We start from the raw sequence: 22,713 nt of genomic DNA on the forward strand, positions 1-22,713 counted from the left end.
TAAAAAGCAGCCGCTATAAAGATCAAATAACTTGCAAAGGTGTATAATGAAAACCAAAAGAGGATCACATACACTAGCAGCGCTAAATAAAAAGACCCTAGTTGAATGTGCAGAAATGATGCATCCAATATTGATCCTCAAGGATGCAAACAAATGTCCATTTTGAGTGAGTGATACACACAAATGCTGTATAATGTTGAACAGTTCATATAGTATACTCGATCCTGGAGTGAGAACCTATAGACCACCAGTGATGTTCACTGCCGAGATGGACCACCGTCACCACACCTCCAAACGTGTCCCCCTAGGTAGTAAAAACTCACCAAAACATGGGAAAAAGACCGCCTTGAGAAGGATTTGATTCCAAATGTGGTATACGGATCACAGGTGAACAATCTCCGGTTTCACCAATAGCTGATACTTGCATAAGAACTTCAACGTAACATAAACAGCAATATAATCCTCGGAACATGAGAGGAAAAGAAAGGGGGAGGACCAATCGTGTAATTCCGTAAAATACACTTTATTTAAAATTCCCAATCCCCCATGTAAATACACTCACAAAAAATGCGACTTGATAGTAGCATGTAAAATATAAGTAGTCTGTCGTGTGCCGGTCACTCACCGCTACCTCTAATAGCCAAGGGAACCCGAGCTCCGGAACACCGACTCTGTGTGACAGCTAATGGATGCGTGCTCGCGCCCTTACATGTTTCGTCACACGGACTTCTACGGAGGGCGCGAGCACGCACCATCAAGCTCCTCTGATATACCTTAATGGGCCGGAAGGAGAGCGGGACATTGTCCAATCAACGGCCCACGTCAATGACCGCCCATTCCGGACCCGCGGACCAATCCTAGGCTTTACGCTGAGGCTCGGACCAACCCAGCTCACCCCCGACCCGGAAAGTAAACAAGCTTAACTCTTTGCATAGGATATGGCTCATACGCAAATTGTGTGTCCTCTCCTCACTGGTGTAAACAATCCTCGGGAATATGTAAACACCTCCCGCAATAATGCAGGAGCCAGATCAAAGGAGATTCATTCACATACATCAAATTTGTCCAAAAATTATTATTTATTCCCGCGGGCCACCTTATCCGGGTTTTCCCGCAGGTATACGTTCCTTTTGACAGAGAACTATATGGACACTTAAATCCATGCTGATACATTATTTCACATGCTACTTTACATATTATAAAAACAATTTAAGATACATATAAAATAATGATAAAATTCTGGAAAAGATAAGACTATGTAATCCTCTTATATAGGGGGGACATACATATCAAAAAATTATTAAATACCAATTACAACGTCATAAAAAGAAGGCAAAAAGGAAATTACAAATACAGGTAAATGAACGTAAAGAAAGGGGATTAGAAGACACCACCTAAGGATCGCCTTCATCATCAAAATCCATTAAAGCCAGTTAGGAAAAACGCCCTAACCAAGGACAGTTTGCGTTTATAAATACCTAAATGCAGACAATGGTGCAAACCACAAAGGCTCGCAGAAGTTAAATATTACCATTTATAAACTACTTTAATAATTGCTAATGAAGCAGTTTATGTCTAACTCCACGTTTAACCCATTAGGGTGCAAAGCGTTCGTGAGGTAGATCCAGTGAGTCTCTCTCTTCGAGAGTTCACGCACTCGATTAGAGCCCTTCCAAACTGGATCCACTCTCTCGATACCCCAAAATTTGAGATTTGTTGGGTCTTTATTGTGGTGGCGTTTGAAGTGTAATGGAACACTGTGATGTTTATACCCCTTTCTGATATTAGCGAGGTGTTCAGCTATACGAACGCACAATTTTCTCTTGGTGCGGCCTATGTAAATATAGCCGCATGGACACTCCATACCATAAACCACGTGTGTGGTATGGCACGTGATGAGATCTTTGATCTCAAAACTTTGGTTGTTGGCAGAAGAGTAGAAGGAGGTGAAATTCCGTAGGTGTGTCCGTACTTGTCTACAGGCCCTACAATGTCGGCACGCATAAAAGCCACTTCTTTCCTCCCAAAACATTCTTGGTTTAACTGGGGGATCCAACACCTTTTGGACTACCTGGTCCCCAAAGGTTGGACCCCTTCTGTAGATGAAAGAAGGGAATGCTGGTAAAACTTTACCCAAGATACGGTCCATACACAACACATTCCAATGTGTTCTGACTACATCTTCTATTTGTTTGTGTTGTGTATTGAACTGTGTAATGAAGCTCCACTCATGGTTGACAGTGGAACTCCTATTACTCGGCACAAGGCATGCATCCTGGGACAGTTCAGCCACTTCATTGATATCCCTGTCCAAATGTACAGGATTGTATCCCTTGTCTACAAACCTCTGTTTGATGACTGTCGCTTGGGCCCAGAAGTCACTGTCCAAAGAACAGTTTCTCCTGACTCTCAGTAGTTGGCCTTTAGGGATATTTTTCAGCCAACTACTGTGATGGCCACTTTGAATGGGCAGATAGCCGTTTCTATCTGTAGGTTTGAAATAAACCTTCGTGTGTAAGATGTTATTATTCAGCATGACTTCCACATCTAGATAGTGAATGGATAACCGACTCCAACTGAACTCCAAGCGAATGTTGTTATGATTGGAGTTCAATTCTGATGAAAACCTTTCTAAGGAACTTTCAGGTCCCGACCATATGAAAAATAGGTCATCTATGTATCTGCGGTACATGATTAGCTCCGACCTTTGTGCTCCATATATAAAGTGATCCTCCCACTCCCCCATGAAGAGGTTCGCAAGACTCGGCGCGAATTTCGCGCCCATCGCAACTCCTCTTTTTTGATTGTAAAACATCCCGTTATACCAAAAATAATTGTGCGATAGGCAAAACTCAAGCGCGTGTTGCAAGAACCTCTTCTGGGGGTCAGGGATATCGGATCTCTTACTAAAAGCCCAATTAAGGGCTAAGAGAGCATCCTGATGTTGAATTATTGTGTAAAGGGATGCTACATCCGCGGTTACAAGAAATATGTCAGAGTTGGACGGCAAGGATACTTCTTTTAAGGAGAGCAGGAAATCCTTTGTGTCCTTAAGATATGACCTCAGTTGTGTAACACTAGTCTGAAGAAAAAAGTCCAAATATTCCCCCAGCCTCGAAGACACAGAATTAATGCCATTAACAATTGGCCGGGCTGGGGGATTGAGTTGATCTTTATGGACTTTCGGAAGGGTATATATTGTTGGTACCCTGCTGAAGCTGGGCATCAGGTATCTCTTTTCTTTCTTAGATAGTATATTTTTATCAAACCCGAATTCGACCAAGAGATTCAACTCTCGTCTGTACTGAGAGGTCGGATCTCCCCTTAGTACTTCATATGTCTGGGCATCTGATAACAGTTCTAAAAGTTGTTTGTGGTAAAATTCTTTTGTCAGAATCACCACCCCTCCGCCCTTGTCAGCAGGTCGGATGACTACGTCCTTCCTTTTCTCCAAAGACTCAAGGCCTTCCTGTATGTACCGTGGATTCACTCCCTTTTCCGGTTTGATTTTATTTAGATCTCTAATCAGTAAATTCTTAAATACTTCAACATATTGATTAGAGGGCTGTGGAGGATTAAACAGGGACTTGTTCTTTAATCCACTGTCCACCGACCTTCTCTGTAAGTTTGTGTTACTCGGGACCGTATTGACTGTACGGTTAGAACTCAGAAAATACCTCTTGAGATTAATTTTTCTGATGTATTTATGTACATCCACAAACACATTGAAGTTATTAACAGGTTTATGTTTCGCACATTTTAGACCTGCGTTTAGAATGTTAATCTCCTTGTTGTTAAGAGGAATTTGTGCCAAGTTATATATACCTTTTAGTCTATTACCCTCCTTCTTTTTCTGTTGTTGTCGTCTTCCTGCTCGACAACCTCTGATTCGGGAACTGGCTGGGGGTCTGTCCTCATCTGTGGAGTGGGTCTCCACTGATCCGACTGAGGACCCCTGTTGTTCTGTGGAGGACCCCAACTGGCGGGGCGTCCCCTCCATGGTCTCCCCCCCTCTCCTCCCGCCCCTGCCTCTGCCACCCCTCCATAAAAAAGGACGTGGAGGGGGGGGGGGGTGGAGCTGGGGACCATGGTTCATCCTGATAGGCCAAACTTTCATATCTATTTTGTGTTGGGAACGGCATCGGGTATTGATTCACCTGTTTATTCCCTTGGTTGGCATAACCACCTCTGTTATTATTGGGAATTTGTTGCCATTGTGATGTTTGATTATTCACCACAGAGGGTTGATTAGGTGGGTTATTATTGTTTAAAACTCCACCCGGGTATGTTTTAGTCTTTTTTGGCGGACCCTTTGGTCTTACAGGTGTAGACCTGGGGGTACCCTGCAGGTTAGCACCAAGTGGTCTCATTAGAGGGGCTGAAACCTGCTGAACCCCTTCTACAGGTGTCTGCCACGTATACACATGATTCTGTTTGAAATCTTCTGAGTCCCTTTTATACTTTTTTACCTTCTTTCTATGAACATCCTTGTCTATCTTTTCCAATTTTTTCTTCACATCAGTGTTAAACTTGACAACTAGTTGTGAATCCTTATCTGGTTCCAGACTAAGTTGCAAGTCTGCGATTTTCTTCTCTAAAATCAACATTTTTAGTTTTTTTCTCTTTAAAACTAATTCTTGGAGTTTGACTCCAACCCCATTAAAAAACTCCAACCACTCTGACTTTGATGCCTCATCGTCGAGGGCATCTTGGGGGGTGACATCCCATCGTAAGCTCCTCATTATGATTCGCTCCTTGATATACTGCTCAAAAGTGCAGATATCCCACCAGGTGCGAACCTGTTTTTCTAAAAGGTTGCCCAAGGTGGAAAGGTCAGATTGTAGGTCATGTGATGCATCGTCACTGATGGTATCTGTGAAGATGCTCTCCATGTTAAGTTGCCTATTTTTTAAGAAGGATATAACATCCATAGCTGCTAGGTTTAAAACAAAATAAACGTAGATAATAGGAGTAAGTAATGAAACACCCACTCAACCCAGCGCTAAAAAACAAGAAAACATATACATAAAAAGCAGCCGCTATAAAGATCAAATAACTTGCAAAGGTGTATAATGAAAACCAAAAGAGGATCACATACACTAGCAGCGCTAAATAAAAAGACCCTAGTTGAATGTGCAGAAATGATGCATCCAATATTGATCCTCAAGGATGCAAACAAATGTCCATTTTGAGTGAGTGATACACACAAATGCTGTATAATGTTGAAAAGTTCATATAGTATACTCGATCCTGGAGTGAGAACCTATAGACCACCAGTGATGTTCACTGCCGAGATGGACCACCGTCACCACACCTCCAAACGTGTCCCCCTAGGTAGTAAAAACTCACCAAAACATGGGAAAAAGACCGCCTTGAGAAGGATTTGATTCCAAATGTGGTATACGGATCACAGGTGAACAATCTCCGGTTTCACCAATAGCTGATACTTGCATAAGAACTTCAACGTAACATAAACAGCAATATAATCCTCGGAACATGAGAGGAAAAGAAAGGGGGAGGACCAATCGTGTAATTCCGTAAAATACACTTTATTTAAAATTCCCAATCCCCCATGTAAATACACTCACAAAAAATGCGACTTGATAGTAGCATGTAAAATATAAGTAGTCTGTCGTGTGCCGGTCACTCACCGCTACCTCTAATAGCCAAGGGAACCCGAGCTCCGGAACACCGACTCTGTGTGACAGCTAATGGATGCGTGCTCGCGCCCTTACATGTTTCGTCACACGGACTTCTACGGAGGGCGCGAGCACGCACCATCAAGCTCCTCTGATATACCTTAATGGGCCGGAAGGAGAGCGGGACATTGTCCAATCAACGGCCCACGTCAATGACCGCCCATTCCGGACCCGCGGACCAATCCTAGGCTTTACGCTGAGGCTCGGACCAACCCAGCTCACCCCCGACCCGGAAAGTAAACAAGCTTAACTCTTTGCATAGGATATGGCTCATACGCAAATTGTGTGTCCTCTCCTCACTGGTGTAAACAATCCTCGGGAATATGTAAACACCTCCCGCAATAATGCAGGAGCCAGATCAAAGGAGATTCATTCACATACATCAAATTTGTCCAAAAATTATTATTTATTCCCGCGGGCCACCTTATCCGGGTTTTCCCGCAGGTATACGTTCCTTTTGACAGAGAACTATATGGACACTTAAATCCATGCTGATACATTATTTCACATGCTACTTTACATATTATAAAAACAATTTAAGATACATATAAAATAATGATAAAATTCTGGAAAAGATAAGACTATGTAATCCTCTTATATAGGGGGGACATACATATCAAAAAATTATTAAATACCAATTACAACGTCATAAAAAGAAGGCAAAAAGGAAATTACAAATACAGGTAAATGAACGTAAAGAAAGGGGATTAGAAGACACCACCTAAGGATCGCCTTCATCATCAAAATCCATTAAAGCCAGTTAGGAAAAACGCCCTAACCAAGGACAGTTTGCGTTTATAAATACCTAAATGCAGACAATGGTGCAAACCACAAAGGCTCGCAGAAGTTAAATATTACCATTTATAAACTACTTTAATAATTGCTAATGAAGCAGTTTATGTCTAACTCCACGTTTAACCCATTAGGGTGCAAAGCGTTCGTGAGGTAGATCCAGTGAGTCTCTCTCTTCGAGAGTTCACGCACTCGATTAGAGCCCTTCCAAACTGGATCCACTCTCTCGATACCCCAAAATTTGAGATTTGTTGGGTCTTTATTGTGGTGGCGTTTGAAGTGTAATGGAACACTGTGATGTTTATACCCCTTTCTGATATTAGCGAGGTGTTCAGCTATACGAACGCACAATTTTCTCTTGGTGCGGCCTATGTAAATATAGCCGCATGGACACTCCATACCATAAACCACGTGTGTGGTATGGCACGTGATGAGATCTTTGATCTCAAAACTTTGGTTGTTGGCAGAAGAGTAGAAGGAGGTGAAATTCCGTAGGTGTGTCCGTACTTGTCTACAGGCCCTACAATGTCGGCACGCATAAAAGCCACTTCTTTCCTCCCAAAACATTCTTGGTTTAACTGGGGGATCCAACACCTTTTGGACTACCTGGTCCCCAAAGGTTGGACCCCTTCTGTAGATGAAAGAAGGGAATGCTGGTAAAACTTTACCCAAGATACGGTCCATACACAACACATTCCAATGTGTTCTGACTACATCTTCTATTTGTTTGTGTTGTGTATTGAACTGTGTAATGAAGCTCCACTCATGGTTGACAGTGGAACTCCTATTACTCGGCACAAGGCATGCATCCTGGGACAGTTCAGCCACTTCATTGATATCCCTGTCCAAATGTACAGGATTGTATCCCTTGTCTACAAACCTCTGTTTGATGACTGTCGCTTGGGCCCAGAAGTCACTGTCCAAAGAACAGTTTCTCCTGACTCTCAGTAGTTGGCCTTTAGGGATATTTTTCAGCCAACTACTGTGATGGCCACTTTGAATGGGCAGATAGCCGTTTCTATCTGTAGGTTTGAAATAAACCTTCGTGTGTAAGATGTTATTATTCAGCATGACTTCCACATCTAGATAGTGAATGGATAACCGACTCCAACTGAACTCCAAGCGAATGTTGTTATGATTGGAGTTCAATTCTGATGAAAACCTTTCTAAGGAACTTTCAGGTCCCGACCATATGAAAAATAGGTCATCTATGTATCTGCGGTACATGATTAGCTCCGACCTTTGTGCTCCATATATAAAGTGATCCTCCCACTCCCCCATGAAGAGGTTCGCAAGACTCGGCGCGAATTTCGCGCCCATCGCAACTCCTCTTTTTTGATTGTAAAACATCCCGTTATACCAAAAATAATTGTGCGATAGGCAAAACTCAAGCGCGTGTTGCAAGAACCTCTTCTGGGGGTCAGGGATATCGGATCTCTTACTAAAAGCCCAATTAAGGGCTAAGAGAGCATCCTGATGTTGAATTATTGTGTAAAGGGATGCTACATCCGCGGTTACAAGAAATATGTCAGAGTTGGACGGCAAGGATACTTCTTTTAAGGAGAGCAGGAAATCCTTTGTGTCCTTAAGATATGACCTCAGTTGTGTAACACTAGTCTGAAGAAAAAAGTCCAAATATTCCCCCAGCCTCGAAGACACAGAATTAATGCCATTAACAATTGGCCGGGCTGGGGGATTGAGTTGATCTTTATGGACTTTCGGAAGGGTATATATTGTTGGTACCCTGCTGAAGCTGGGCATCAGGTATCTCTTTTCTTTCTTAGATAGTATATTTTTATCAAACCCGAATTCGACCAAGAGATTCAACTCTCGTCTGTACTGAGAGGTCGGATCTCCCCTTAGTACTTCATATGTCTGGGCATCTGATAACAGTTCTAAAAGTTGTTTGTGGTAAAATTCTTTTGTCAGAATCACCACCCCTCCGCCCTTGTCAGCAGGTCGGATGACTACGTCCTTCCTTTTCTCCAAAGACTCAAGGCCTTCCTGTATGTACCGTGGATTCACTCCCTTTTCCGGTTTGATTTTATTTAGATCTCTAATCAGTAAATTCTTAAATACTTCAACATATTGATTAGAGGGCTGTGGAGGATTAAACAGGGACTTGTTCTTTAATCCACTGTCCACCGACCTTCTCTGTAAGTTTGTGTTACTCGGGACCGTATTGACTGTACGGTTAGAACTCAGAAAATACCTCTTGAGATTAATTTTTCTGATGTATTTATGTACATCCACAAACACATTGAAGTTATTAACAGGTTTATGTTTCGCACATTTTAGACCTGCGTTTAGAATGTTAATCTCCTTGTTGTTAAGAGGAATTTGTGCCAAGTTATATATACCTTTTAGTCTATTACCCTCCTTCTTTTTCTGTTGTTGTCGTCTTCCTGCTCGACAACCTCTGATTCGGGAACTGGCTGGGGGTCTGTCCTCATCTGTGGAGTGGGTCTCCACTGATCCGACTGAGGACCCCTGTTGTTCTGTGGAGGACCCCAACTGGCGGGGCGTCCCCTCCATGGTCTCCCCCCTCTCCTCCCGCCCCTGCCTCTGCCACCCCTCCATAAAAAAGGACGTGGAGGGGGGGGGGGGTGGAGCTGGGGACCATGGTTCATCCTGATAGGCCAAACTTTCATATCTATTTTGTGTTGGGAACGGCATCGGGTATTGATTCACCTGTTTATTCCCTTGGTTGGCATAACCACCTCTGTTATTATTGGGAATTTGTTGCCATTGTGATGTTTGATTATTCACCACAGAGGGTTGATTAGGTGGGTTATTATTGTTTAAAACTCCACCCGGGTATGTTTTAGTCTTTTTTGGCGGACCCTTTGGTCTTACAGGTGTAGACCTGGGGGTACCCTGCAGGTTAGCACCAAGTGGTCTCATTAGAGGGGCTGAAACCTGCTGAACCCCTTCTACAGGTGTCTGCCACGTATACACATGATTCTGTTTGAAATCTTCTGAGTCCCTTTTATACTTTTTTACCTTCTTTCTATGAACATCCTTGTCTATCTTTTCCAATTTTTTCTTCACATCAGTGTTAAACTTGACAACTAGTTGTGAATCCTTATCTGGTTCCAGACTAAGTTGCAAGTCTGCGATTTTCTTCTCTAAAATCAACATTTTTAGTTTTTTTCTCTTTAAAACTAATTCTTGGAGTTTGACTCCAACCCCATTAAAAAACTCCAACCACTCTGACTTTGATGCCTCATCGTCGAGGGCATCTTGGGGGGTGACATCCCATCGTAAGCTCCTCATTATGATTCGCTCCTTGATATACTGCTCAAAAGTGCAGATATCCCACCAGGTGCGAACCTGTTTTTCTAAAAGGTTGCCCAAGGTGGAAAGGTCAGATTGTAGGTCATGTGATGCATCGTCACTGATGGTATCTGTGAAGATGCTCTCCATGTTAAGTTGCCTATTTTTTAAGAAGGATATAACATCCATAGCTGCTAGGTTTAAAACAAAATAAACGTAGATAATAGGAGTAAGTAATGAAACACCCACTCAACCCAGCGCTAAAAAACAAGAAAACATATACATAAAAAGCAGCCGCTATAAAGATCAAATAACTTGCAAAGGTGTATAATGAAAACCAAAAGAGGATCACATACACTAGCAGCGCTAAATAAAAAGACCCTAGTTGAATGTGCAGAAATGATGCATCCAATATTGATCCTCAAGGATGCAAACAAATGTCCATTTTGAGTGAGTGATACACACAAATGCTGTATAATGTTGAAAAGTTCATATAGTATACTCGATCCTGGAGTGAGAACCTATAGACCACCAGTGATGTTCACTGCCGAGATGGACCACCGTCACCACACCTCCAAACGTGTCCCCCTAGGTAGTAAAAACTCACCAAAACATGGGAAAAAGACCGCCTTGAGAAGGATTTGATTCCAAATGTGGTATACGGATCACAGGTAAACAATCTCCGGTTTCACCAATAGCTGATACTTGCATAAGAACTTCAACGTAACATAAACAGCAATATAATCCTCGGAACATGAGAGGAAAAGATCTCCTTTGATCTGGCTCCTGCATTATTGCGGGAGGTGTTTACATATTCCCGAGGATTGTTTACACCAGTGAGGAGAGGACACACAATTTGCGTATGAGCCATATCCTATGCAAAGAGTTAAGCTTGTTTACTTTCCGGGTCGGGGGTGAGCTGGGTTGGTCCGAGCCTCAGCGTAAAGCCTAGGATTGGTCCGCGGGTCCGGAATGGGCGGTCATTGACGTGGGCCGTTGATTGGACAATGTCCCGCTCTCCTTCCGGCCCATTAAGGTATATCAGAGGAGCTTGATGGTGCGTGCTCGCGCCCTCTGTAGAAGTCCGTGTGACGAAACATGTAAGGGCGCGAGCACGCATCCATTAGCTGTCACACAGAGTCGGTGTTCCGGAGCTCGGGTTCCCTTGGCTATTAGAGGTAGCGGTGAGTGACCGGCACACGACAGACTACTTATATTTTACATGCTACTATCAAGTCGCATTTTTTGTGAGTGTATTTACATGGGGGATTGGGAATTTTAAATAAAGTGTATTTTACGGAATTACACGATTGGTCCTCCCCCTTTCTTTTCCTCTCATGTTCCGAGGATTATATTGCTGTTTATGTTACGTTGAAGTTCTTATGCAAGTATCAGCTATTGGTGAAACCGGAGATTGTTTACCTGTGATCCGTATACCACATTTGGAATCAAATCCTTCTCAAGGCGGTCTTTTTCCCATGTTTTGGTGAGTTTTTACTACCTAGGGGGACACGTTTGGAGGTGTGGTGACGGTGGTCCATCTCGGCAGTGAACATCACTGGTGGTCTATAGGTTCTCACTCCAGGATCGAGTATACTATATGAACTTTTCAACATTATACAGCATTTGTGTGTATCACTCACTCAAAATGGACATTTGTTTGCATCCTTGAGGATCAATATTGGATGCATCATTTCTGCACATTCAACTAGGGTCTTTTTATTTAGCGCTGCTAGTGTATGTGATCCTCTTTTGGTTTTCATTATACACCTTTGCAAGTTATTTGATCTTTATAGCGGCTGCTTTTTATGTATATGTTTTCTTGTTTTTTAGCGCTGGGTTGAGTGGGTGTTTCATTACTTACTCCTATTATCTACGTTTATTTTGTTTTAAACCTAGCAGCTATGGATGTTATATCCTTCTTAAAAAATAGGCAACTTAACATGGAGAGCATCTTCACAGATACCATCAGTGACGATGCATCACATGACCTACAATCTGACCTTTCCACCTTGGGCAACCTTTTAGAAAAACAGGTTCGCACCTGGTGGGATATCTGCACTTTTGAGCAGTATATCAAGGAGCGAATCATAATGAGGAGCTTACGATGGGATGTCACCCCCCAAGATGCCCTCGACGATGAGGCATCAAAGTCAGAGTGGTTGGAGTTTTTTAATGGGGTTGGAGTCAAACTCCAAGAATTAGTTTTAAAGAGAAAAAAACTAAAAATGTTGATTTTAGAGAAGAAAATCGCAGACTTGCAACTTAGTCTGGAACCAGATAAGGATTCACAACTAGTTGTCAAGTTTAACACTGATGTGAAGAAAAAATTGGAAAAGATAGACAAGGATGTTCATAGAAAGAAGGTAAAAAAGTATAAAAGGGACTCAGAAGATTTCAAACAGAATCATGTGTATACGTGGCAGACACCTGTAGAAGGGGTTCAGCAGGTTTCAGCCCCTCTAATGAGACCACTTGGTGCTAACCTGCAGGGTACCCCCAGGTCTACACCTGTAAGACCAAAGGGTCCGCCAAAAAAGACTAAAACATACCCGGGTGGAGTTTTAAACAATAATAACCCACCTAATCAACCCTCTGTGGTGAATAATCAAACATCACAATGGCAACAAATTCCCAATAATAACAGAGGTGGTTATGCCAACCAAGGGAATAAACAGGTGAATCAATACCCGATGCCGTTCCCAACACAAAATAGATATGAAAGTTTGGCCTATCAGGATGAACCATGGTCCCCAGCTCCACCCCCCCCCCCCCCTCCACGTCCTTTTTTATGGAGGGGTGGCAGAGGCAGGGGCGGGAGGAGAGGGGGGAGACCATGGAGGGGACGCCCCGCCAGTTGGGGTCCTCCACAGAACAACAGGGGTCCTCAGTCGGATCAGTGGAGACCCACTCCACAGATGAGGACAGACCCCCAGCCAGTTCCCGAATCAGAGGTTGTCGAGCAGGAAGACGACAACAACAGAAAAAGAAGGAGGGTAATAGACTAAAAGGTATATATAACTTGGCACAAATTCCTCTTAACAACAAGGAGATTAACATTCTAAACGCAGGTCTAAAATGTGCGAAACATAAACCTGTTAATAACTTCAATGTGTTTGTGGATGTACATAAATACATCAGAAAAATTAATCTCAAGAGGTATTTTCTGAGTTCTAACCGTACAGTCAATACGGTCCCGAGTAACACAAACTTACAGAGAAGGTCGGTGGACAGTGGATTAAAGAACAAGTCCCTGTTTAATCCTCCACAGCCCTCTAATCAATATGTTGAAGTATTTAAGAATTTACTGATTAGAGATCTAAATAAAATCAAACCGGAAAAGGGAGTGAATCCATACAGGAAGGCCTTGAGTCTTTGGAGAAAAGGAAGGACGTAGTCATCCGACCTGCTGACAAGGGCGGAGGGGTGGTGATTCTGACAAAAGAATTTTACCACAAACAACTTTTAGAACTGTTATCAGATGCCCAGACATATGAAGTACTAAGGGGAGATCCGACCTCTCAGTACAGACGAGAGTTGAATCTCTTGGTCGAATTCGGGTTTGATAAAAATATACTATCTAAGAAAGAAAAGAGATACCTGATGCCCAGCTTCAGCAGGGTACCAACAATATATACCCTTCCGAAAGTCCATAAAGATCAACTCAATCCCCCAGCCCGGCCAATTGTTAATGGCATTAATTCTGTGTCTTCGAGGCTGGGGGAATATTTGGACTTTTTTCTTCAGACTAGTGTTACACAACTGAGGTCATATCTTAAGGACACAAAGGATTTCCTGCTCTCCTTAAAAGAAGTATCCTTGCCGTCCAACTCTGACATATTTCTTGTAACCGCGGATGTAGCATCCCTTTACACAATAATTCAACATCAGGATGCTCTCTTAGCCCTTAATTGGGCTTTTAGTAAGAGATCCGATATCCCTGACCCCCAGAAGAGGTTCTTGCAACACGCGCTTGAGTTTTGCCTATCGCACAATTATTTTTGGTATAACGGGATGTTTTACAATCAAAAAAGAGGAGTTGCGATGGGCGCGAAATTCGCGCCGAGTCTTGCGAACCTCTTCATGGGGGAGTGGGAGGATCACTTTATATATGGAGCACAAAGGTCGGAGCTAATCATGTACCGCAGATACATAGATGACCTATTTTTCATATGGTCGGGACCTGAAAGTTCCTTAGAAAGGTTTTCATCAGAATTGAACTCCAATCATAACAACATTCGCTTGGAGTTCAGTTGGAGTCGGTTATCCATTCACTATCTAGATGTGGAAGTCATGCTGAATAATAACATCTTACACACGAAGGTTTATTTCAAACCTACAGATAGAAACGGCTATCTGCCCATTCAAAGTGGCCATCACAGTAGTTGGCTGAAAAATATCCCTAAAGGCCAACTACTGAGAGTCAGGAGAAACTGTTCTTTGGACAGTGACTTCTGGGCCCAAGCGACAGTCATCAAACAGAGGTTTGTAGACAAGGGATACAATCCTGTACATTTGGACAGGGATATCAATGAAGTGGCTGAACTGTCCCAGGATGCATGCCTTGTGCCGAGTAATAGGAGTTCCACTGTCAACCATGAGTGGAGCTTCATTACACAGTTCAATACACAACACAAACAAATAGAAGATGTAGTCAGAACACATTGGAATGTGTTGTGTATGGACCGTATCTTGGGTAAAGTTTTACCAGCATTCCCTTCTTTCATCTACAGAAGGGGTCCAACCTTTGGGGACCAGGTAGTCCAAAAGGTGTTGGATCCCCCAGTTAAACCAAGAATGTTTTGGGAGGAAAGAAGTGGCTTTTATGCGTGCCGACATTGTAGGGCCTGTAGACAAGTACGGACACACCTACGGAATTTCACCTCCTTCTACTCTTCTGCCAACAACCAAAGTTTTGAGATCAAAGATCTCATCACGTGCCATACCACACACGTGGTTTATGGTATGGAGTGTCCATGCGGCTATATTTACATAGGCCGCACCAAGAGAAAATTGTGCGTTCGTATAGCTGAACACCTCGCTAATATCAGAAAGGGGTATAAACATCACAGTGTTCCATTACACTTCAAACGCCACCACAATAAAGACCCAACAAATCTCAAATTTTGGGGTATCGAGAGAGTGGATCCAGTTTGGAGGGGCTCTAATCGAGTGCGTGAACTCTCGAAGAGAGAGACTCACTGGATCTACCTCACGAACGCTTTGCACCCTAATGGGTTAAACGTGGAGTTAGACATAAACTGCTTCATTAGCAATTATTAAAGTAGTTTATAAATGGTAATATTTAACTTCTGCGAGCCTTTGTGGTTTGCACCATTGTCTGCATTTAGGTATTTATAAACGCAAACTGTCCTTGGTTAGGGAGTTTTTCCTAACTGGCTTTAATGGATTTTGATGATGAAGGCGATCCTTAGGTGGTGTCTTCTAATCCCCTTTCTTTACGTTCATTTACCTGTATTTGTAATTTCCTTTTTGCCTTCTTTTTATGACGTTGTAATTGGTATTTAATAATTTTTTGATATGTATGTCCCCCCTATATAAGAGGATTACATAGTCTTATCTTTTCCAGAATTTTATCATTATTTTATATGTATCTTAAATTGTTTTTATAATATGTAAAGTAGCATGTGAAATAATGTATCAGCATGGATTTAAGTGTCCATATAGTTCTCTGTCAAAAGGAACGTATACCTGCGGGAAAACCCGGATAAGGTGGCCCGCGGGAATAAATAATAATTTTTGGACAAATTTGATGTATGTGAATGAATCTCCTTTGATCTGGCTCCTGCATTATTGCGGGAGGTGTTTACATATTCCCGAGGATTGTTTACACCAGTGAGGAGAGGACACACAATTTGCGTATGAGCCATATCCTATGCAAAGAGTTAAGCTTGTTTACTTTCCGGGTCGGGGGTGAGCTGGGTTGGTCCGAGCCTCAGCGTAAAGCCTAGGATTGGTCCGCGGGTCCGGAATGGGCGGTCATTGACGTGGGCCGTTGATTGGACAATGTCCCGCTCTCCTTCCGGCCCATTAAGGTATATCAGAGGAGCTTGATGGTGCGTGCTCGCGCCCTCCGTAGAAGTCCGTGTGACGAAACATGTAAGGGCGCGAGCACGCATCCATTAGCTGTCACACAGAGTCGGTGTTCCGGAGCTCGGGTTCCCTTGGCTATTAGAGGTAGCGGTGAGTGACCGGCACACGACAGACTACTTATATTTTACATGCTACTATCAAGTCGCATTTTTTGTGAGTGTATTTACATGGGGGATTGGGAATTTTAAATAAAGTGTATTTTACGGAATTACACGATTGGTCCTCCCCCTTTCTTTTCCTCTCATGTTCCGAGGATTATATTGCTGTTTATGTTACGTTGAAGTTCTTATGCAAGTATCAGCTATTGGTGAAACCGGAGATTGTTTACCTGTGATCCGTATACCACATTTGGAATCAAATCCTTCTCAAGGCGGTCTTTTTCCCATGTTTTGGTGAGTTTTTACTACCTAGGGGGACACGTTTGGAGGTGTGGTGACGGTGGTCCATCTCGGCAGTGAACATCACTGGTGGTCTATAGGTTCTCACTCCAGGATCGAGTATACTATATGAACTTTTCAACATTATACAGCATTTGTGTGTATCACTCACTCAAAATGGACATTTGTTTGCATCCTTGAGGATCAATATTGGATGCATCATTTCTGCACATTCAACTAGGGTCTTTTTATTTAGCGCTGCTAGTGTATGTGATCCTCTTTTGGTTTTCATTATACACCTTTGCAAGTTATTTGATCTTTATAGCGGCTGCTTTTTATGTATATGTTTTCTTGTTTTTTAGCGCTGGGTTGAGTGGGTGTTTCATTACTTACTCCTATTATCTACACTTAGGAACCAAGCCTCGCAATGAACACCCAACTGGGAATCAGGAGGCAGGGGGAGGAGCCGAGAGCGACGGCCTGGAACGCAGGAGCGCTCCAGCCGCCATACTAACCAGGAAGCAAAACGATATAAAGTATAAAGTAAGCAATACATTACCACCAATACCGACAGAAGGACCTGGAACGCTCCTCAACCGGAGACTAGCGTGTGCGTCAGGGCATAAGGGCCTCCCGCTAGTAGCAAGGACGTTTGGCCAGGCGATGCAGCCCACCTCTCATTCAGGATTTATGGCATCTTCCGGCATCATTTCAAATTGCCCGGGTCCACCCAGTAGTACTGAGATTGCTGGACTAAGGTAGAAAGGCATCATCCAGGAAAGCCACACGCCACCAGGTATGTAAGAAAACGCATCCTATAAGGTAAGACTTCTCTTGCGGAAGGAGGACAAAAAAGGAACACGGCTCCTGGCTTGGAGCAAAAATTTATGGGAGTGGGGTCCTATAGGGTAGGAGAGGAGGCGGAGCCTACCCATACGTGTGCTGCCATGGAGTCTGTCAGGAAAATCAGGCTAACTTTAGTGTGTTTTTTTTTTTTTTTTTATATATACCTTTAAAAAATTGCTGCGCAAATGCCACGTGACATAAAAAATTGCAATGACCACTATTATATTCCCTAGGGTGTCTGCTAAAAAAAAAGTGTGTGTATGTATATTTTTAAGGTGATTTACTAGATTTTATAAAACTGTACTCAAGCAGGTGGCTTAACGGATAAATTACTGAAGTTTGAATTTATAACTTCAAACCAGTAATTTCACAGTAAATGGATAAAAAATAAATTGTTATAACATATAGCAGAATATATTTTGCGTGATTAAAAAAGTATCTTTTCAGCCAAAGCAAATTCTTCCTCTTAACTGTGTGAGAAAAACATGGGATTATGGGAAATCTTATACCCATAAACCCATGTTTTTCCTTGTAGTTAGGAGGAATGGAAGGGAACATTTGTCTTTTAGACACTTGCCCCCTTTTTTTGACACTTCAGTGAGAGGACAGCCTCCACTGCAGCATTTTTATTGGACAGCTTTGACCATTGGTGCTTTACCATTGGTCAAAGGCTCCAGCCAAGCTGTCCATTGAGCTCAGTGCCTCTGACAAGAAATCCGAGGCACAGTGAGCTCATCCTAGTCTGCTGCAAACAGATTCTGACAGGCTGTACAAGGAGCCCCATATCTCTGGAACCATAGGTGCTAGGAGCCCCCATTTGTGGTGGGGTAAGACTTCAGGTACCTACCTCCCAAATTTGGGGTATTAGTGACCCCAGGTTGCCGAGCTATGACCCTCGAAGCTCGATCATGTGATCATTTTTTTTTTTTTAAGTTATGTTAATGGAAGGTGAGGCCCTGCTTCACAGGAACCAAGGAACATGCAATGCTGTGTTCTAAATAGACAAGCTGTGTGCTGAGCTCCCTTCCCTGCCACAAATTTTATCTCATGTGTTGGGAAAACACCTCAGAAGTGGCTCATAGAGGAACAAAGCACTTAGAGCTTTGGAGAGGGATAAGTAAATACTAGATGTATGCGCTTTGTTCAGATTTAATGACTGAAATTTACAACCACTTTAAGTGGCTTTGGTTTATAATCCCCCCCGCTGCCTTGTTTGCCTAGTAATTGACTTGCCATTTATTATATTTAGAGGGAAGTAGTTTGACCTATACTATAACTATCAAGTAAAGTTTGACACTTTGCTACTGTTATTGGTGGTTTATAGTTTGGTTATGTCTGATTTTTACAGTTTGTATTCCGCTGCCACTGCTCCCATGTCTGCCAGCTAAGGGTTGGGGCCCCTCTCTCCTGTCTCCCCAGCTTGGCCCGGCCTAGTGGCATTCCTGGGCAATATTGGCCAGACAGTTTCAACAGACAGTATGATGGCATGGTTCTGTTGCTTTTGAACGTTGTCGTTTTTGCACTATTTGTATGTTTTTGATTGAATTTTTTATTTTTTTTTTTCCCCACAGAAATCTGCTTGCTCCCTGAAACTCCTGAAGCAGCGAATACTGTGGAACATGTTGAGAATCGGACTGCCTGCACATTCCTGACTACGGTTACTGAGGGGATTTTTTGATATGCCTGTAATTTCAGATTCATGTATGAAACATAGGAACAGCAGTTCAGTCCTCAGGGAGCGCATGCCCTTACATGGGCATTTCTATTTCTAAACCTAAAATGGTGGATGTTTTTAACACTTTTTTTTTTTTTTTGCAATAAAATTTGTTTTGATTTTAACTGCATTGTTCTGTGTTGCTTATGGTGGTACCAAGAAAATCCACATTCCTCGCTGCGTTTTTTTTTTTTCCCTTTTGATGGACTTTAGGATGATGTACTTGAGTTTCAACTAATGGTACTTATTCTATATTTTGCTTCTGAAACTGGAGCTGAAGGATGCTTTTATAGGCTTCAGCAAAGCTACCTAAAGCAGTGTTTTGTAAAAGTGTTCTGTACACTCTGCTCTTATAGAAGCTGATGGCTGTGTGTAAAAAGACCATCTGGAAATGTTTCCTAAGCATCTCCCTTTAAATAATTTAACGATATTTAAATACCCCTGTATGGGTTGTGATGTAGTGTGACAGGTAGTCAGGTCCATAGTGGAGTGAACAAGAGCTGAAAGTAGAGACTTGGCAATTCATTTAAGTCCTAGTAAATGACACCAGAGATGGCCATTCCCGTATTGGTCATGAAAAAGTTTGCTCAGCTGTTCTTGCTAGCATTCGTTTCCCCAAATTTCTGTGAAAATGGAGATTTCAATAAATTAAATTGGAATCAATAGGGAATGGAAAATTAGCTGTTTGGTGCCGTGGGCTATAAATGTCAATGGGCTATGAAAGCACATTTGAGCTGCTTGTTCATCTACCAAATATCTTCACCTCATTTGCCTTTTTTATATATTGTGAAGAAAAATTTAAAATTCTAAATAAACCTAACTACCAATAAACGCATCAAATAAAAAAAATCCAAAATTACAATTTTGGCTTTGTCAAAACTTTAAGATCTTTTTTACCAAAATATCTCTCATCGGGACTGCAAAGAGGTGCTTCTCCTGACTCTTATTTATGGAAAAATGATTGCTGCTTCATATTTTAGTTTTTTTAACTAACCACTATATCCTAGGTTTGGAAGAATTTTTTGCCTTTTTAGTAGTTCTACATTTAGTTTTATAAATTGGGATGGTCACTCAACTGGAGAAATTTGCTAGCAGCCTTATGTGTGCCTTAACTGGGTTAATTGTAGTAATCACATTTGTGAAATGCTGACTGCTTTTTTTTTTTTGTCACAAAATGGCAACATTAAAATCTCTTATCTGCACTAGGACTTACCTATGCTGCTAATGGCATCGGAATCTATGCTCCCTGGACCAACCAAGCCACAGCAAGCCAATGGAAGGCGGAACCTTTCTCAGGACAAGTCCTTCACAAGTGACAGCGATGGTGATGGCTCATTTGTCTTTGAAGCTGATGATGCCTGGAAAGAATTTCACAGCTCACTTCTCCATTTTTATGAAGTGGGTGAGCTGTGTGATGTCACTCTTAAGGCAAGTTTGACTACTACTTGTACAGTGCTGAATTTTGTACATGTTGCTTCAAACCCATATGTAGGTGCTTGCTTTTTAGAAGCAAAGATCTGATCACTTAAAGGGAAACTCCGGTAAAAAGTGACATTTTTCCTATTAATAGTATGTTAAATATCCTTATATTTGAAATTATTCATTTTCTGGCTAGCTGCTTGTGTAGCTTAGAAAGTCTTGTCTAAACTAGACAAAAAGCTTCTTCCTGTTCTTCACCGACAAAAAGCTTCTTCCTGTGCACCGACAACGCTGTCTCCCTTTATCTGAATTTGCTAAGCTGTCTTTCACTTCCTGAAAAGGTTGTTGGTCTTTCACAGGCATGCCTAGAACTGCCCAGCCCAGTCTCACCCCCATCCCTCCTATCCTTCACAGAACATGATCTCCTCCTGTCTTCATAGCCTCGTTTAGGCCAGTAGCTTTTCCTGAGAGGGGGGGGGGGTCACATGACCAGTGCAATATATGAAAGAAATGGGGTTCAAAGGAAAATTTTTGAGTTTTTTTTTTTTTTTAGAAGGCTACAGATCGATTCTATTTCTCTTTACATGTGAGTAATGAATTTTAGGCTCTGTTTCCACTAGTGCGACTTGTCATGCGACTTTAGACAGTCGCATGACAAGTCACAGCCCATTGATTTCAATGGCACCCGTTCCCAGCTATGCAACTTTGGAAATCAGCAACTTTGAAAAGGTGCCTACAATATTTTGATGCATTTTTTGATGCGACTTTGATCCAGAGTGTAAAGTAAGATCAAAGCTGCACTCAGTCACACTCTAAATTGCACAATTTAAGAGTCGCATCAAAAATTGCATTAAAATTAGTGCATGTACCTTTTCAAAATCGCATATATGGGAACGGGTGCCATTGAATTCCACTGTGACTTGTCATGCAACTTTGTGTCTAAAGTCACATGACAAGTTGCACTAGTGGAAAGGTAGACTTAGTGTGCTTGCCTGTACTATGATCATTGTAGACTGTGAGCGGAGACCCCAGAGCACTTCCAGCTACACTGACAGTTTCCCCCTCCCTCTATTGCCCCACCCCTTGTGTCCTGTGTGAATTATTTCTTTATCTTCTCATGAATTAGGATGTACAATGCATCCTTACTGATGAAAGAACACTGGGCGGGAACCTATGATCAGCTCCACTCTTCCTGTATACGCCCACTGGCTACACAGGGAACCGTGCCCCTCCCTGGAAGTGGTGTCACTAGTTTTCAGTAACCACACCCACTTGCTGCTCTTGGACTCGGCAGAAAGAGGAATTGAAGTCATGTGACAGCACAGAATACTGCAAAATAAAAGGTAGAAAAACTGGGATTTTTTTTTTTCTTTTTGACACATGAGGCTGAACTTAGCTTACATTAATGATTACAGGGTAGAATTTAAGGTATTAAGCAGTACTTCCGCTTTAAGCAATGCGTCAAAGAGCACTATTTACTGGACCTGGCTTTAAAGACTTGTCAGTTGTATGATTTTTATATAAACAAGTGACATTAAATTTAAATAAGTACCTCCGCCATTCCCTTACCCCCCCGTTTTTTTTTTTTTATTTTTTTATTTTTTTTATAGTTTAAAGCCAATCTCTATCTAATCTACATCCCCCCCCCCCCCTGTAAATGCAAGCAGTGTTATACCTGAATTTGATTTGGTTTAGGCCTCTTGCAATCCCGAGTTTGGACTGGAAAAGGGAGAAGCTACACATGAAGCCAGTTGTGCTGTAGTGCTCATAGGCTAACCAGGATAATAGGAGAGATCATAGAGATGAGCTTAAGACTGGACATACAAGGTGCGAATCTTTCCAGCAATCATGGGTTGCAGGAAAGCAATTCACACAATTCCCCCATCAACACGGGTGTTAACGGGAATCACCTATTGCCTTCTCCCAGGTGGGGGGGACGGGCGGGGGAAGTATCCGCCAGAAAGACAGTGTTTATTACTATTCACTATAGCAGCTGTTGGCAATAATCACAAGAGCATTCAGCAGGCTGGTTGTACCCAAGTTGATCGATCAACTTAGTACATTCAGCCTGCCCATTAACAGTTCAAATCTTGGCCTGTTTCTGCTGATTCAAACAGTGTATGGCCAGCCTAACAGTCTTCTGCTTCTCCTTTCTCTGTCCAATCACAAGGTGAGTGAAAGACCTGTAAGAGATACTGTACTGTAGCAGAGAAGAAATTTGTTCTCCTGCCCTGCCAGACCCAAGCTCTGCGCTTGCGGGTAAAACAGCTCTTGTATATACATTTTGACCTGCGTATTTCATAATTTTCCTGGAGTTCAGTTTTAAAGTTGAGGGAGAACCCCCCGGGTTTCCCACAATGGTTGAAAGAGGTCAATTCCATTTTGCCGTATCATCGTATTCTGTATAAAAATCGGGGCTGCCCCACGAAATACAATAAAATCTGGGACAGATGGATCCAGAATCCGGCTACTTGTA

General features: G+C 42.4%; 1 protein-coding gene across 1 annotated transcript in view; it reads left to right on the forward strand.

Annotated features, from left to right (window-relative positions):
* The window catches only part of KLHL8 (kelch like family member 8), a 191,314-nt gene that overhangs the window by 56,222 nt on the left and 112,379 nt on the right, over window positions 1-22,713 (forward strand). Inside the window, exon 2 of the mRNA XM_082260853.1 lies at window positions 20,025-20,246. Within this exon, the coding sequence (XP_082116979.1) occupies window positions 20,034-20,246 (213 nt within the window). The 5' untranslated portion in view covers window positions 20,025-20,033. The remainder of the gene's footprint in view (window positions 1-20,024; window positions 20,247-22,713) is intronic.

This window comes from Pelophylax lessonae (genome assembly GCF_965119305.1).
Source record: "Pelophylax lessonae genome assembly, chromosome: 1".
Lineage (NCBI taxonomy): Eukaryota > Metazoa > Chordata > Amphibia > Anura > Ranidae > Pelophylax > Pelophylax lessonae.